The 15790-nt window shown below is 50.5% G+C and overlaps 1 protein-coding gene across 1 annotated transcript in view; it reads right to left on the reverse strand.

The window, feature by feature from the left end:
* Slc13a2 (solute carrier family 13 member 2) overlaps nt 1-15534 on the reverse strand; it is a 26198-nt gene extending 10664 nt beyond the window's left edge. The window contains exon 1 of the mRNA XM_028867037.2: nt 15327-15534. Within this exon, the coding sequence (XP_028722870.1) occupies nt 15327-15428 (102 nt within the window). The 5' untranslated portion in view covers nt 15429-15534. The remainder of the gene's footprint in view (nt 1-15326) is intronic.
* Nucleotides 15535-15790: the final 256 nt, after the last annotated feature.

The following is a 15790-nucleotide window of genomic DNA, read 5'->3' on the forward strand; positions in this document are numbered from 1 at the left end:
GGGGCCTTGTGCATGCTAGGCAAAGCCTTCCGCCTCTGAGCTCTACCCCATGACAGGGTCAGCTTGGTGGCATCTGGATCCTTGGAGCCTCAGTGTTGAAGCTAGTCTTGTCCAAGGGAAGGAAGCCTCTGGAGTTTTGGGAGGAAGATCTGCCTCTTGCTTGGGCTGCTCAGCACATAAACCAAGGCACAGTTCAATTTTACAGTTTATTTGAGAGCTTCTCCTGTCCCTGCATTGTGCAAAGAATTTGGGGTGACTCTGAGGCACAGACTTTGGGTACCAGAAACTCCCCCTTTCCTTCTTTAGGCCCACAGATCCTGACCTCAAGCCCAGACTAGACGGAGGCCAGACATGGGCCCAAGACATCAGGGGTCCAGCCTCCTTAGCAGAGCCTCTCCCAGGGCCAGGGAATGATTAGCCAGAGGGAGGCCTCTGGGCAGGTGTGCCTGCCCAGACTGTTTGCCGAGGAAGGAACAGCAGAGGGGTTTATGGGCTGTGGGCCAGGACCCTCCTCTCTTATCCATCCAACTGTTTGCCTTCTTTTTTCACTAGGCTCGTCCTTAGCACCCTGCAACCTTGGTCCTCTGATGCTGGGACAGAGTTTCTTGGAGAGTGAGGAGGAGAGGACTGAGGGAAGAGGAAGTTGTTATTGAGCAACTTTTAGGACTTCGGGGTTGAAAACATAAGCACCATTAAGGTGGGTGTGGTGGTCTCACTTTATGAATATGCCGGAGAGCAAGTGGCTTGCTCAAGGTCTCAGGAGAGCTAAGGAGTGGCGGAGTTAGGACAGGATTGCATAAGGCCCAGGGCTCCAGAGGACACGCCCTGGAAAGAGATAGGAAGGTGCTCGCTCTCGGAGCCGCCCCGTGTGCCACGCTCTTGACTGTCTGTCATCTATTTAGTGATGCCAGGTATTGATTGAACACTCAACCTCTACCCCTTCTAGCACTGGACCTGAACTCGTTAGCTCAGGGATAGGTCCCCACGACCCTTGACCAGAGATCCACCTCCTTTCTTGACCAGCTGGTTTCTGCTGATGCCAGTTTTTTCTTGCTCTGCTGTACTTGCCCTGGACAGACAACTGCCTACCCACCCCTTGGACTAAGGGCAGGCCATCCCCTCTGGACCCTAGAACTGTCTGGCCAGAGACAGAAGGAGGTTAGGGGTCACCACTGCTGATTCCCTGGGAGCATCCCAAGCCGTCTCCCTGCCAAGCCCCATGACCTGTGGGTTTTGAATGCTTTTCAGTAACATTCAGTTGTTCCTTGAGGTCCCAGATGCTCTCCCCAGTTCACAGATGAAAAGATAAAGATGCAGCCAGTCAGTGGTGGTGGACACCCTTAATCCTAGCGCTTGGGAGGTAGAGGCAGGCAGATCTCTGAGTTCAAGGCCAGCCTGGTCTACAGAGTGAGTTCCAGGACAGTCAAGGCTCCACAGAAAAACTCTGTCTCAAAAAACCAAAAGCCAAAACAAAACAAAACACCCCCAATAAAAAAAAAAGAGAAAGAAAGGAAGGAAGAAAGGAAGGAAGGAAGGAAGGAAGAAAGAAAGAAAGAAAGAAAGAAAGAAAGAAAGAAAGAAAGAAAGAAAGAAAGAAAGAAAGAAAGAAAGAAAGAAAGAAAGAAAGGAAAGAGAAAAATGCAGATTAATTAGGTCAACACGTTAAAGTCCCGCAAATAGTAAGCACGCAAACCAGGCCATCTGGGTCCTGAGCTCTCAATTCTAGCCTCCACCTATGATGCTCAGTTCTTCCCCTTGGCAGGAAGCTCAGACACCCTGTGACTGGAGAGGTAGAGGCATGAACTGGAGTTCTGAAACCAAACAACCACCTTCTCAGGGCCGGCCACCTCCTATTGCCTGGATTTAAGAAGGGGCCTTTGCTTCTCTCTCTCTCTCTCTCTCTCTCTCTCTCTCTCTCTCTCTCTCTCTCTCTCTGTGTGAAGGCTAGAGGTCAACATCCAGTGTTGTACCTCAGGAGCCATCTACCTTATGTTTTTGAGCCTGGTTTTCTCACTGGCCTGCAGCTTACCTGTAGGCTTGGCTGGCTGTCCAGTGAGCCCCAGGGATCCCATCTCCACTTCTCAGCACTTGGGTTACTAGCATGTGCCACAATGCCTGGATTTGTTTTTTTAAGGTTTATTTATGTATCATGTATAATACAGCGTTCTGCCTGCATGTATGCCTATAGTCAGAAGGGGAAACCGGATCTCATTACGGATGGTTGTGAGCCACCATATGGTTGCTGAGAATTGAACTCAGCATCTCTGGAAGAGCAGCCAGTGCCCTTAACCACTGAGCCATCTCTCCAGCCCATGCCTAGATTTTTATGTGGGTGCTAGGGATCAAATTTGTGTCTTTATGCTTGTGTGGTAAGACCTTTACCAATTGAACTAATCCCCAAGCCTTCACCCAGTATGGGGGTGCCTCAGGCCTGTAATCTCAGCATTTGGGAGGCTGAGGCATACTCCTGGGCCCATGCCACCCTCCTGCCTAAGCCTTCTGGTGTGTGCCACCACACCCAGGTAAGGTGCTTCATTTTTGAGACCTCATGATCACACTGCCAAGGTGCAGCCTGGAGAGCTCGGGGCACCTGTATGTTTAGCGTGTGGCTCCCACCCTCACCCTCGATGGCTGTGCCAATCTATCTGTTCTCAAAGCCCTACCTTGGCCCTGGTGGCTTTAGATCTGTGTCCCTGATCCACCTCCCTAGCAGTCTGCCAAAGCATGGTGAACCTTGCTCGCTTGTTCCTCCTGGATTATGGATTCTCAGCTGGGATGTGGAATCCTGGGGGTCCACGAGCTTAGATGGAAGAACTATGCTGTCTCTCTGGGTGCATCTTGTGAAGATTATGAGCATAGCCAGCAAGGTCAGCATAGATTGTCCTGGCCCACAGATGGCTCCATTACGGGCCCTCTACATCATAATGTTCAAACTGATAGGCATTCACTAGAGACCATACCTTACTACACCTTACCATGAATTGCCATACCTTACAAAACCTTATAACACCTTACCATACATTTCCAGACATCATACCTTGCCACATCTTTTCATACCTTACCATACTTTGCCCTACCTTACCATCCCTTACCATACATTACCACATCTTACCATATTTTGCCACACCTCACTGTACCTTACCACACCTTACCATGGTTTACCATACCTTACCATATTTTACCACCCCTTACTATACCTTATTATACCTTACCATACTTTGCCACACTTTACCATACCTCACCACACCTTACCATACTTTGCCATACCCTCCCATACCAACACATTTTACCACAGCTTTCCATAGCTTGATATATTTTGTTCTCAGTGTATGACCACTCTGTCTTTGGATTTGGATTTGAACACTTTGGATTCAGTGTTCAACAAATAAAAAGAGACAGTCAACACTTTATCATAAAGTGGGCTTCGTGCCAGCGTGGCGGTGCACGTGTCTAAGCCTAGTATTTGCATGGTAGGCAGAAGGGTCAGGATTTTAAGGCCATACTCAGCTACATAGGGAGTCCCAGGCAAGCCTGGGCTACATGAGACCTTTACTTAAAGCAAAACAAAACCAAAAACAAACAGTCAAACAGGGCCAGAAAGATGGCCGAGTGGTGAAAGAACTTGATGGCAAGCCTGATGATCTGAGTTCAAAACCTGGAATCCACATGGTGGAAAGAAAGAGCCAGTCCCCACAAATTGTTCCCTGACCTCCACATGTACCACGACACACGTGTGTGCATATACAGTACATATAAACAGACACATAAATATAAAATAACTCAAAATCCAGCAACAAAAATGTAGGCTTTGTGCTGGATGAATTTACCCATGTAGACAAATGACGTGGTCTGCGCATGTCTGAGGTGGGTGAGACAGTTGTCCGCCTTAGCTTGTAAGTATTTCAACTAAAAACAAGTTTATGGCTGGGCGGTGGCGGCACAAGCCTTTAATCCCAGCACTCAGGAGGTAGAGGTAGGCGGATCTCTGTGAATTTGAGACCAGCCTGGGCTACAGAGCGAGATCCAGGACAGCCAGGACTATGCACAGAAACCTTGTTTCAAAACAAAACAAAACAACAAAACAAAACAACAAAACAAAACAACAACAAAACAAAACAACAACAAAAGGAAAACAGGTTTATGAAGCTGAGACTCATCTGCACTATTTTCACTTTTTGTGTGCATAAGTTCTTGTGTGTGTGTGTGTGTGTGTGTGTGTGTGTGATTGAATGTCTTCTTCAGTTGCTCTGTGCCTTAGGTTTCTCAGCCAGGGTCTCTCACTGAACCTGGATCTTGCTGACTCAGCTAGACTGGCCAGCCACCTAACCTCAGGGATCCTGTCTCCAGCTCCACACTGTTGAGATCACAGGTATTGTTGGGATCATGAGTACTGTTGGGATCACAGGTGTTGGGATCACAGGTGTTGTTGGGATCACAGGTATTGCTGGGATCACAGATATTGTTGGGCTCACAGGTATTGGGATCACAGGTGTTGTTGGGATCACTGGTGTTGGGATCACAGGTGTTGCTGGTTCACAGATATTGTTGGGATCACAGGTATTGTTGGGATCACAGGTGTTGTTGGGATCACAGGTATTGTTGGGATCACAGGTATTGCTGGGATCACAGGTATTGGAATCACAGGTGTTGTTGGGATCACTGGTGTTGGGATCACAGGTGTTGCTGGTTCACAGATATTGTTGGGATCACAGATATTGTTGGGATCACAGGTGTTTTTGGAATCACAGGTGTTGTTGGAATCACAGGTGTTGTTGGGATCACAGGTATTTCTGGGATCACAGGTGTTATTGGAATCATAGGTGTTGTTGGCATCACAGGTGTTGAGATCACAGGTGTTAGGATTACAGATGTGTGCCACTGCACTTGTTTTTAAACTCAGGATTACAGATGTGTGCCACTGCACTTGTTTTTGAACTCAGGCACTGGGGATCTGACTCATGTTTACGCTGCAATCCCTTTACATACTGAGCGGTCTCTCCAGCTCCCCGTTGTCACTATTCTGGGTGACTTTGTTACAGATATTTTGCTTTTGAGACAGAGTCTCACTAAATTGTCCATGGTGGCCTCACACTCTGGGACTCAAATGACCCTCTCACTTTAGCTTCCCGAGTATCTGCGAACAGGCATGTGCCACCAGGCCTGGCTCTGTTACAAATACTGGATTGTAGCTATCAGACGCTGGCTGCCTGCCCACATCAATTCTAGCAGTTACCTCCTGATCCATCTCAGCATACTGTTCACACCGTCACTGTTCAGGAATGACAATAGTCTCTATGCCACATGTTTCTCTAAGGCACCAACAAGGAAACACCCATTTTTAAACTGCAAGGGGGTTTTCCTGGAAACCTGGATTCCTAATTGCTTTCCTTTGCAAGTAATATTCTGGGAAACAGAGGCATGAGGGAGGCCTGGCGGCACCCTGACGCACTGTTAAAGGTGAGAGGCTCCAGCTTGGAGCTGGTGTGCTGCCAGGGTTCGGGAAGGTTTTGTGGTTAGGTGCCACCCTTTGGGCAATGCTAGAGACACTGGTGGCACTTTCCCTGCAGCAGGTCTAATTTCAGGTCAGCATCCCAGCCCCAGGAATGGGGAACCCAGGGATTCCAAGGCACACTAGAGCCCATTGTCTCACAGATGAGAACTGCGAATGGGCAGCCCTGACATGATGCCCCAGTGGCTTACAGGCTGGTCTCTGGCAGCCCCCTGGGGCTGCTATGTGGCACAGATCGCAGGGGCACAGTTCCCATTTCAGTGAAGGCGGAGCCTGTACTAGGGTTGTCCGGTGGGCCCAGGGCTCAGTAAACAGCAGAGAGTTTCGTACTGAGCCCTTCCTATCCTCTTCCTCGGGCCAGGAGGGGAGCTGTTCCCAGTTCTGGGTCCTCACTGGCACTAAAGCAATTTATTCTTGTCTTAGTAACTATTTTTTGTTGTTTGGGGAAGGGTCTGGTGCTGGGGGGCATGCCCAAGTTCTCTACCAGAGTCCCATACCTGGGTCTGGATGCCTTACACACAACACTCCTGCTTGCCCACTCTGCTCCAGTTTGGCCAGACATTGGTCTCCCTCGATTTCCTCAAGTACCCTATCTAGCCACAGAGACCTTTGCACACAAGTCACTCTCTTTGGATTTCCTTTTCCTCCCCATTGTGCCTTGTTGACAGTCCATTCCTAGACCTTAGCTGGGTATGCCCATCTAAGGGGACCCCCTTCCCATCTTTTTTTGAGACTGAGGCTCACTCTATGGGCCCTGATGGGATCTCTTGCTCTCTGCCTCCCAGGCGCTGGGATCACACATCTGTGCCACCTTGCTTGGCAACATTTAGTTTTAGGAAACAAATGAGTATTAATCTTTGTCATCGAACCATAAACTGTCCACATCTGTTGCTGCCAAAAGAATGAACAAATACACTACCTCAAAAGATATGATTCATGCCCAGCTTGGCCTCCAGGGAGTCTGTGTGGGCTGGCTAGGTGGGCTGGCCTGCCAAGTCAGCAGTGGGCAGAAAGACCAACTCCTTAGAGGAGCCTCCAGGTCCAAGGTTAGAGGCTCACTGCTTTCACAGTGAAAAGAACCCAAGTCTCCAGACCCGGCTTTAACACTGTGTGCCTTTGAATGAGTTACTTAACCTCTCTTGGATTATTTTTTACACTAAAAAAACACCATGAAGCATCTCCAGCCATATGTATGTGTGTCTCCTTTATAGGAAGAAAAGAAACATTTTTCCTGGTGGGGATAGGATAGGGAGGAAGTGGGTAGCAGGTATGGATGTGTGGAAATGGGATGTACCTAGTGAACAGTGAGTGGGCAGGGTTCATAAGAGAGTAGCATTGGACTTCCAGAGAATCAGGTGGCTGGCTGAGGCACACGTGGAAATGAGGGTGCCAGAGAAGCCAGGGCAGACTCTGGACCCTGGGAAATAGCAAGGCAGGGAGGGGTGAGGGCTGTGGACATCGTGGCCTTTACCCATCGCAGACCCAGCACAGCGCATGGCTCTGAGGCAGGAGCGAATGAGACCACAGTCTCAAAGGTGCCTCAGCTTGTTCCTCCTGGAGATTGAAGGTTAACTTGGGGTGGAGATGGTAGGCTTACAGCAAGCCATTTCCACTGTCCCTGAACTCCAGAAAATGAGGGTGCTGCTGGCTGGCAGGGTGCAGGGACCTTCTCAGGGCTTGGAGCAAGCTGGGACATTTAGGTGGCGACCTGACTTTGAACACTGCTGCAGAGGAGAGACCAGAAGAGTGAGGGTCCCAAGGGGAAATGGCCTGTCCTGAGTCCCATACTGCTAGACTGGAGAAGACTTCCGGGGAGGAGATGCTGAGCGGGCGCTGAGGAATGTGTAGGAGTTCAGTTGGTGGGCCATCGCGGTGTGGGGGGAGAGTAAGCACAGAGGGGTTGAGATGAGGCAGAAAGGCCAGGTTCCTGAAGGTGTGTACACTTGAAAGGAATCCTGCCTGCCTTAAGAGAGATCTAGAACTGTGGCTAGAAGACAGGCCCATGGAGATGGGAGGCCTTTGAAGGACTGAAGGACGGAGAGCGGAGCTCCAGTCCGGTGTTTTAATTAGATGATTGTACACAGGCTGGGTGAAGTCTGGCCGCGGACTCAGCACACGAGAGAGTCTGGGCTCTGTCTCAGCCCAAGAAGAAAAAGAAGGCGATGAAGGAAAGGAGGAGGGAAGGAAGGCAGGCCACGTGGGCGCCAAGGTGGGGTGTGTGAGAGCATTTGTACACACATATGGGGACCTCTGGGGGCTTCTTACCCTGAGCGGGAACCAGGACCCCGTCACAGCCTTGCATTTCCTCAGACTAAGCTTTTAAAATGTACTAAGTAAAACAACCCAGGACTGTGAAGAAAGTCAACTCTACTGAAATAAGGAAAGAACCTCGTGTGTGTGTGTGTGTGTGTGTGTGTGTGTGTGTGTGTGTGTGTGTGTGTGTGATCTTTCCCAGGCATAACAGGCAGATGTTAATTGCCCAATACCTTTGATGACTGAATAGATGAAAATCTCAAACGGGACAATGGCCAGTTCAGCTTTGAAAATTTGTCTCTGATCCCCCTGGCTCAGACCTCTGCCCCACCCCCATCTCCTTTAGCTCGCAGCAGGAGTGCGTCCTTTTCCTGTCTCCTGCTTCCAATTCCAGACCAGCCGGAGACAGCCAAGTATCATCTCACCAACCAATGGCACTGCGTGCCCCTCTTCTAGACCCTCCCCATCCAGCAGCCTCCACTGGAGACACCTGAAGCCACCATCCACTCAAAAGCCTCCTGTGTCCCAGCCTGCCTTTGAGGCTCTGCCAAAATGGCAGCTACAGCCTGTTGGTTCACATTTGGGCGAGTGCCATTTACTTGGTTCCTCTTGGAATGGCTTCTTCACACTACCTTCTGAGGACCGAGGGAGAGGTCAGCAGCCTTCTCTCTCTACAGCCCCACCCCCATCCTCCCCCTCCCCAACCCCCCACGTTTCCAAAACAAAGCTCTTTCACTGAAGAAGAAAAAAAGAATCTGTTGTTCCAGGTGTGAGCATTCTTGGCCAGGTGTGAGCATCCTTGGCCAGGGGAAGGTTTGGGAGAGGTCACATGCACTTTTATTTCTCTCGGTGTTTTTGAGACAAGGTCTCACTATGTAGCCCTGGCTGTTCCTGGAACTCCCTCTGTAGACCAGGCTGACCTGGAACTCCATTCCATTAGCTTTACCTAGCCACTGAGAAGATGTTAAGTCAGATGCTGATGTGGGTAGCAAATGGCCACTAAGGGAACTACAAATAATTCCGTAATTCTTGATCGGCCACATTCCAACTCTTCACAATCACAAAGTCTTAGCCAATCACTTAGCAAAATCTTAAATACAGCTGTGCCTTTGTCAGAGATATCTCTTTCTCTCTTCCCCCCTCTCTCCTTCTTTTCCTCTTTCCCTTTCTCCTTGTCCAGGTCTCACTATATTACCCAAGATGGCCTTGAATCCTAGACTCAAATAATCCTCCTGCCTCAGTCCGCCAAGTAGCTGGGACTCCTGGCACATCAGGCTGAAAGAGTGGATTCACAGTGTCACAGGATTTTTAGCAAAGCTTTGGGGACAACTCCTGACATCACAGTTTGCTCCTGGAGGTAGGCCTGCTGTGTCTGCTGAAGAGTGGACTCAGCCAAGCTGTGTGACGTGAACTGGCATTCCCACAGCCCTCTGCGAATTTGGTCCTCACAGAAGCCGAGAGGCTCCACCTGCACTGTAAACAGGTTTTACCATTGAAGACTCTGCCTTCCTTCCCACGATGCTCCTAGGGGTGCTGGTGAGCCAGGTCATGCTTTAGTAATCAGGGTGTAAAGTCTTACGTCAGAGTACTTCCTGTCTCTATTTCAGGGACCTCCTGGCTTCTGGGGAGGGGGAGTCCCCTTTCAGTCATCCTTCCATGTGAAACCTATCTCCATACATCCCAGGTGCCACTCTCTGTTGCACCTGGGGACCACAGCTCACCACTTGGGGCTATGTGACAAGACACACTTCCCTGTTTCATAGACAGGAGCATCTGAGGCCCTGGTGGGGCCAACAGTTCATCTGAGCAGCTGGGGGAAAGTGGGAGTCCACACAGGGCCCAAGGCCTTCCATGTTCTCCAGAAGCCAGTGGCAGACAGGAAGCCCTGTGGAGTTTATGGAGCCCTAGAGATGGGACAACATGATGCTGGCTGTTGTGTCTCCTCCTAGAGTTGGTGATCAGAAGGTCTGTAGATGATGTGATAGCATATACTCCACACATGCTCTGAAGTGCCCTCTGTTATCTTCCTGGCTCCAAAAGTCATGCTTTGTTCTCTGCATCCTGGTTTCTCAGAAGATAGAGGGTCTAAATTCCTTGTACAGATGTCCTCTACCTTTGGGCTTCTGCTTGTCCTGAGGATGCTTATCACCAGTTCTAAAGTGCACAGGACTGTGCGTCCTGTGCCCACGATTAAGAAACGCTGCTTTCCAATGATTTACCAAGTACAGAATCTCTGTTTTGTGTGATGGAAAACTCCCACAAATGGACAGTAGTAACAGGACATAATATCATGAATGTAATAAATCAATACAATTAATGTAATCAATGAATATCATAAATAATTTTTTTTAAAGATTCACTTATTTATTTTGTATGCAGCATGTATGACTACAGGTCAGAAGAGGGCACCAGAACTCATGGATGGTTGTGAGCCACCATGTGAATTGAATTGAACTCAGGGCCTCTGGAAAAGCAGTCAGTACTCTTAACCTCTGAGCCATCTCTCCAGCCCATAAATATAATTTTTGAATGAAAAAAAAAAAAGTAACGCTGCTCTCTTCCGTTTTTAACACAAACATGTTCATCTCAGCTGATCTCTGGCCAACATGGCACCATTACTGTTTTCTAAAGATGATCTTTTTGAGTTCCAAGAGACTTTTGCATTTCTGATTGACGTCTGTAGAGACGTGAGCACGCTATTCACCCCTTATTGCCGGAAGCAGGAAGTCCCCACTTCTTCCCCAGCTCACAGGGCTGCCACGGGCTGCCCTCTCCTCTCCTTTCCGAACTGGACTGTCATGACGTCGTAATGGCACGGGCCCCTAGCCCAACACTGTTGTTTGCCCGGTCAGCTTGCCAAGCTCGCCCCTGTGTTGGCCCTTTGCACCTGCTGCAGGTTCTGCCTGCCTGGACAACTCTTCACCCAGAGCTGGGTTGAGCTGGCTCTTACAGCCACTCTGGTCCTAGGGTAACTGTCCACTCCCCGGGAGGCCCTGCTTGAGCCCTGTCCTGAGGGCAGCTCCTCCCCAGGCCGTATATGGAGATACCTGCCATACTGCTCCCACAGCTTGGGCAGTGCACATGCTCGTGTGTGTCCTCACGTCACCCCTATAGGAATGGCAACTCCCCCACATCCTCTCTCCAGAGCACGCAAACGGTACCTGCCCCACAGCACTGAGTACGAGGCTCACCCACAAGGGAAGAGATGGCCTGAGATTTCTGCCGCACAGTGGTGCTTGTGCCTGCAAGGCTGGGCAGATGCCGCGCTGTATGCCGTCAGCTGGCACTGTCCAAGGGGACAGCAGTTCCAGAGGTTCCCATAATGGCTATTGCTGGCCTTACGCTTCCCCGCTGCCTGCCCTCCGTAGGCCTCTGGCAGCTGTGGTTACCCCCGGCCTTCAGGGCTACTCAGTCCACCTCAACTCCTTAGGAGAAGCCACTGCCTGCTCTGAATGCTTCAGCCCCCCTCGCTGCATCTGTGTGGCACAAACACCTGTCTTCTCCTCGGGACCCTAGCTAGGTCGGGGGCGGAACATCTGTGTTTTTGTCCAGTTGCCCCTGGGAAAAAGCAAGGGTGTCCCAAACGTTGGTGACAGAAGGAACGTGGAACACTTGGCTGGGTGGTCATGAATGGGAAAGGCTTGAGAGGGGACGTAAGGGGGCCCCCTCGCCTCCCCAGACAGCTTCAGGCAGAGACCCCAAGATTACGGCCTCCACTTTTTTTTTTTCTAGATGGCATTGAAAGCAAATTACATCATCCCTCTGGGCCTCAGTTTACATGTCTGTGGAATGGAGACAGTAGCAGCAACATCACAATCGAGCAGAGGCCTCCGTGGGAAACGAGGGCACTAAGGCTTCAAGGTGACTAGCCTGATCCAATAAATATTAGCTATATAATAATAATAATATAATAAATATAATAAATAAATTATAGAGGGCTGAGCTTTGGTGGGGTCTCTCCTTCCCATGTGAGGAGCCAGAAGGCTAAATTTTTTTTTTTTTCTGGAAAGTACTTGGACTATGTCAAGTACTATATTTAATATTTATTTTTTCTTTTGTTTATTAATTTTTATTAAGAAATTTCCTATTCACCCTTTATACCACCCACAGATCCCACCTCCTCCCACCCCCAGCCCTCCCTCCCAAGCCACACCCCATCCCCACGTTCTCCAAATCAAGGTCTCCCATGGGGAGTCAGCAGAGCTTGTTTAGCATGAACTGTTTGGGGGACACCCAGGCGGGGAGGGGGGGGGAATCAGGATCCATCCCTGGTGCATGGGCAGGCTTCTGCGGTGTGGCACCTTGCGCAGCCTTGGTGTGGCGGGGAGGGGCTTGGACCTGCCTTGGCTCAGAGGCTAAGTTTTAAGTTTGTGGACTAATTACAGAGGGTAAGACTCAATAGGAGTTCAGGAAATGTTTCCCCTTTGCCCACATCCCTTCATTTATTTACCTAACCAGTATTTTCTGGGCGTCTCGGATATACCTGGCCATGGGAGTCTGCAGAATAAGCCAAAGTCCCAGCCTCAAAAAATAGGAAGGAAATAAACCAATATACAAGGTGTTTTTTTGTTTTTGTTTTTTGTTTTTGTTGTTGTTGTTGTTGAGACATGACCTCATAAATCCCAGGCTAGCTTCAAACTCATTGTGTAGCTAAGGATGATCCTGAGCTTCTGATCGTCCATGTCCCAACCGCTGTGATTGCAGGAGTGTGCCACCACACTGTTTCTGCAGTGCTGAGGACTAAACCAGGGCTTCATACATGTTAGGCAAGCACTCTCTACCCACGGAGCCACAACCCCAGCCCCAGACACATTCTTTTAAACAGGGACTGCTCTGTAAATAAAATGCCAGAATGACCAGTGTGGGACAGAGGGCTTCGGAAACAGATTTAAGTGGAACTGTAAAGGAGAAGAATACATCTGGGAGAAGAGCCCAAACAGAGAGAAGCCACCTGCAGTGGAGGCGGGATGCAGGGAATGGAGTCTGGGTGACTGGTCTGCCAATGTGGAGCCTCGGGGACTGGGCATCTTAAGTTCAACTTGATTTCTAAGTTTGATGGGAGGGCAGTATGGAGTTGGCAGGAGGTCTTGGGGATCCCCCTGACAGTAGGGTGGTAGGTGATGTCAGGCAGCCAGGGACAGGTGAGAAGACCGTGTAAGAGAGACTGCCAGGTGGGGACCGTTGCCATTCAGGACACAGGTCTCCCCCACTTCTGACAGTTCCAACCTATGATTTCCTGATTTTAGGGAGGTGCAAAGGTGACGTACTGCTCTTCCCCCAGGCTGGTGACTTGTGGTAAGATCATCTGAGGTGATATGGGGTGGTGGTAGCAAACCACAGCTGCTGGGCAGGGTAAGGAAGAGCCCCGAACTGCATTGCAAGGCTGTGGTTAGGGGGGGGGGTTGGTGGGCACACTCAGTGTGTCTCCCACTTATAAAAGTCTCAACTTAGAGGGAGTTGACTGGCACTCGGTCCGATCATACATTGGAAACATTTATCGCCTGTTGAGGGAACAGTGAGTGCACAGGCCCTGCTGGCGTGTGAGCAGATGGAGCAACGTGACCACCCAGAATGACCTGAGTCACGGCTGGCATGGAGAGGAAGTAAGTTGACACATTTCTCAGCAAGACTGTGGGAAGAGTCTTCTGGAGATGGCAGTCTGAGCTTGGATGGGGGGAAGCATAGGCTTCATACAGAGAAATATCCATGTAGACCAGGTACCCAAGTTAACTGGCTAACACAATTGTAGAGGCTGGGGTAGGATCCTCCAGGACTTGTGGGCACAGAGACACTGAGGGGTGGCGGGTGGGGCTCCTGTTTTGTTTTTTGAGGCAAGTTCTCACCACTCAGGCTGGTTTTGAGCTCATGATCCTGCTGTTTCGGCCTCACTGAGATTAGAGGTGCGCACTACCACACCCGGCTAGGGAGATGCTTTTCAAACCATGAGACAGCATACAATTACCTGGCCCAAAGTAGGGAGGAGTGCAGGGGAGGGGTGCGGGGGGGGGGCACAGGAGGGGTGCTGGGAAACCTGCAGAGAGAGAGAGTCTGATGGAGAAGGAGCCCAGGAATGGCATGTGGGGAAGGCAGAAGGAGGTGTCATCGAAGTCAAGTGAAGACAACATGATAAAGAGGGTGTGACCAGCTGGGACAAATCCTGCTGCAGGGTTGAGAAAGGTAAGGACGGGCTTTGGGCTGGGACCCTGGGAGCTGATGGGAATTTGAATAGCAGAGTCAGAGGAGAGGGGAAAAAGTACATGTGTGGGTATGCATGCAGGCACACTGAGGCTTGCCGTTAGGAGCGGGCGTAGAGGAGGAAGGCGGGCCTAGAGAAGCAGTAAATGGGAGCTGAGGGAAAAGGTCTTGTTTGTTCCACATGAGACACATAATAGCTTATTTATATGCTGATGGGCTCAGTCAAGCAGAGAAGGCAAAATTGATCATATAGAAATAGAATTCCTGAGTGGGGTGGGGACCCAAGGCCCAGAGGTGGGCCTGGCCTCTCAGGATCGTCGATTGAGTCAGGAGAGGGTACGCAGAGCCTGTGTGCCAGAGGCAGGTGGCAGGGCCAGCCAGGCACAGTGGGGGCAAACTCTGGAGTTCCTAACACATTGCATTTCCACCAAGAGACACAGCTTCCCACACCCACTCGGGCTTTCTCCGCCATGTGACCCTCTTTCCGAGCCGTGTGTGCTTCTCCCAGGATGGTGGTGGTGTCACACATGTCCCAGCCTGTCTGGAATCTAGCTGATAGATTCCCGGCAGAGAGACGCCACGGGTTTGGGTCTGGGAAGGTCATCTTAAAAATCAGTCAGGCTTTATGACTAGGCAGGTGTTAAGGGTCATATCCTGGGCCTCCTTCCTCAGAGATAACATAACCTAAAGGCCTTCCTTGATTTCCCTATCTGTAGCAGTAAGTAGTGGTTCATTGGGCAGTCCTGGGGGCGTGGGATGGTCCAGGGCCAAGATTCAATATCAGCCTTAGAGACAGGGCCACACCTCCAGCTCTGCCTTTTCCAATCCGCGCCGTTTGCAAAGGCAGCTAGACTGCAAAGTTAAGGTATGAGACCCTCTTGGGGGCTTCCTTCCCAAAGCTCCGGGATCATTTCATTATAAATTATGGATTTCCTGTTTACAGGTCAGTTACTTATTCTATTTCTACCTGGGAAGGCATAACTGCCTGAGGCCAGCTCTCTCCTAGTCTCCTTCTCAAAAGCTCTTGCCTCTTCCTGTCCCTGGCTGGCACTGAGCTCAGGCTGAGTGAACACACAGTAGTTAGAGAAACTCATCCGTCCGATCCTGCCTTTCCTTTAGGCAACTGCCTTTCAGTCCTCAAGCCAGCGGGCTCCAATGTCCCCGAGCAATTTGCACAGGGACTTTGGGTGCTGAATGCCCTGCAGAAACCACCCTTGGGCTCCCAGGAAGACCAGGAGGCGGTGGCCTCACTTTTTGGGGAGAGGAAGAGAAAAGGGAATCCTAAGGATGTCCCCCACTTTGGCCCCAATGATCTCTCCCTTGCCACCCCTAATGTTACCTATGCCAAGTGAGACCCAGCAGTCCTTACCTTAGTTTGGACAATGATTGGCAGAGGCAACAGGAAAATGGGCAGACATAGTGCAACCAAGTAGAAACGATAGGCCCATAGGCCCTGCCAGCAGGTGGCCATGGTGCGGACCAGCCGGTCGGGGCTGAGGCTGCCACAGCCGCTGCCTCCAGGAGTCGAGAAACTGAAGGACCGGAGAGGCTGTGAACAGTAGGTGGCCCGGGGCAGCTTATATAAAGCCAGCTGAGTGTTAACCATTGACCCACCCTGGCAATCAGAGTGTTTTTGGAATCAGGAGGTGGGAGTAAGGAGGAGGGACACGGCAGGAGGCGTAACAACCAGGAAGACTTAGCGGGCCGGGGAGGGAAAGACAAGAACGAAAAGCTTCAGGTTACGGGAGGAGAGCTGCCCAGACTTCACTCCTGCTGGGCACAGAGGCTGCTGGGGGCACTGGGCTTGAAGAGCCCCCCCCCCAGCCAGGGCTG

This window comes from Peromyscus leucopus, chromosome 8b (assembly GCF_004664715.2).
Source record: "Peromyscus leucopus breed LL Stock chromosome 8b, UCI_PerLeu_2.1, whole genome shotgun sequence".
Lineage (NCBI taxonomy): Eukaryota > Metazoa > Chordata > Mammalia > Rodentia > Cricetidae > Peromyscus > Peromyscus leucopus.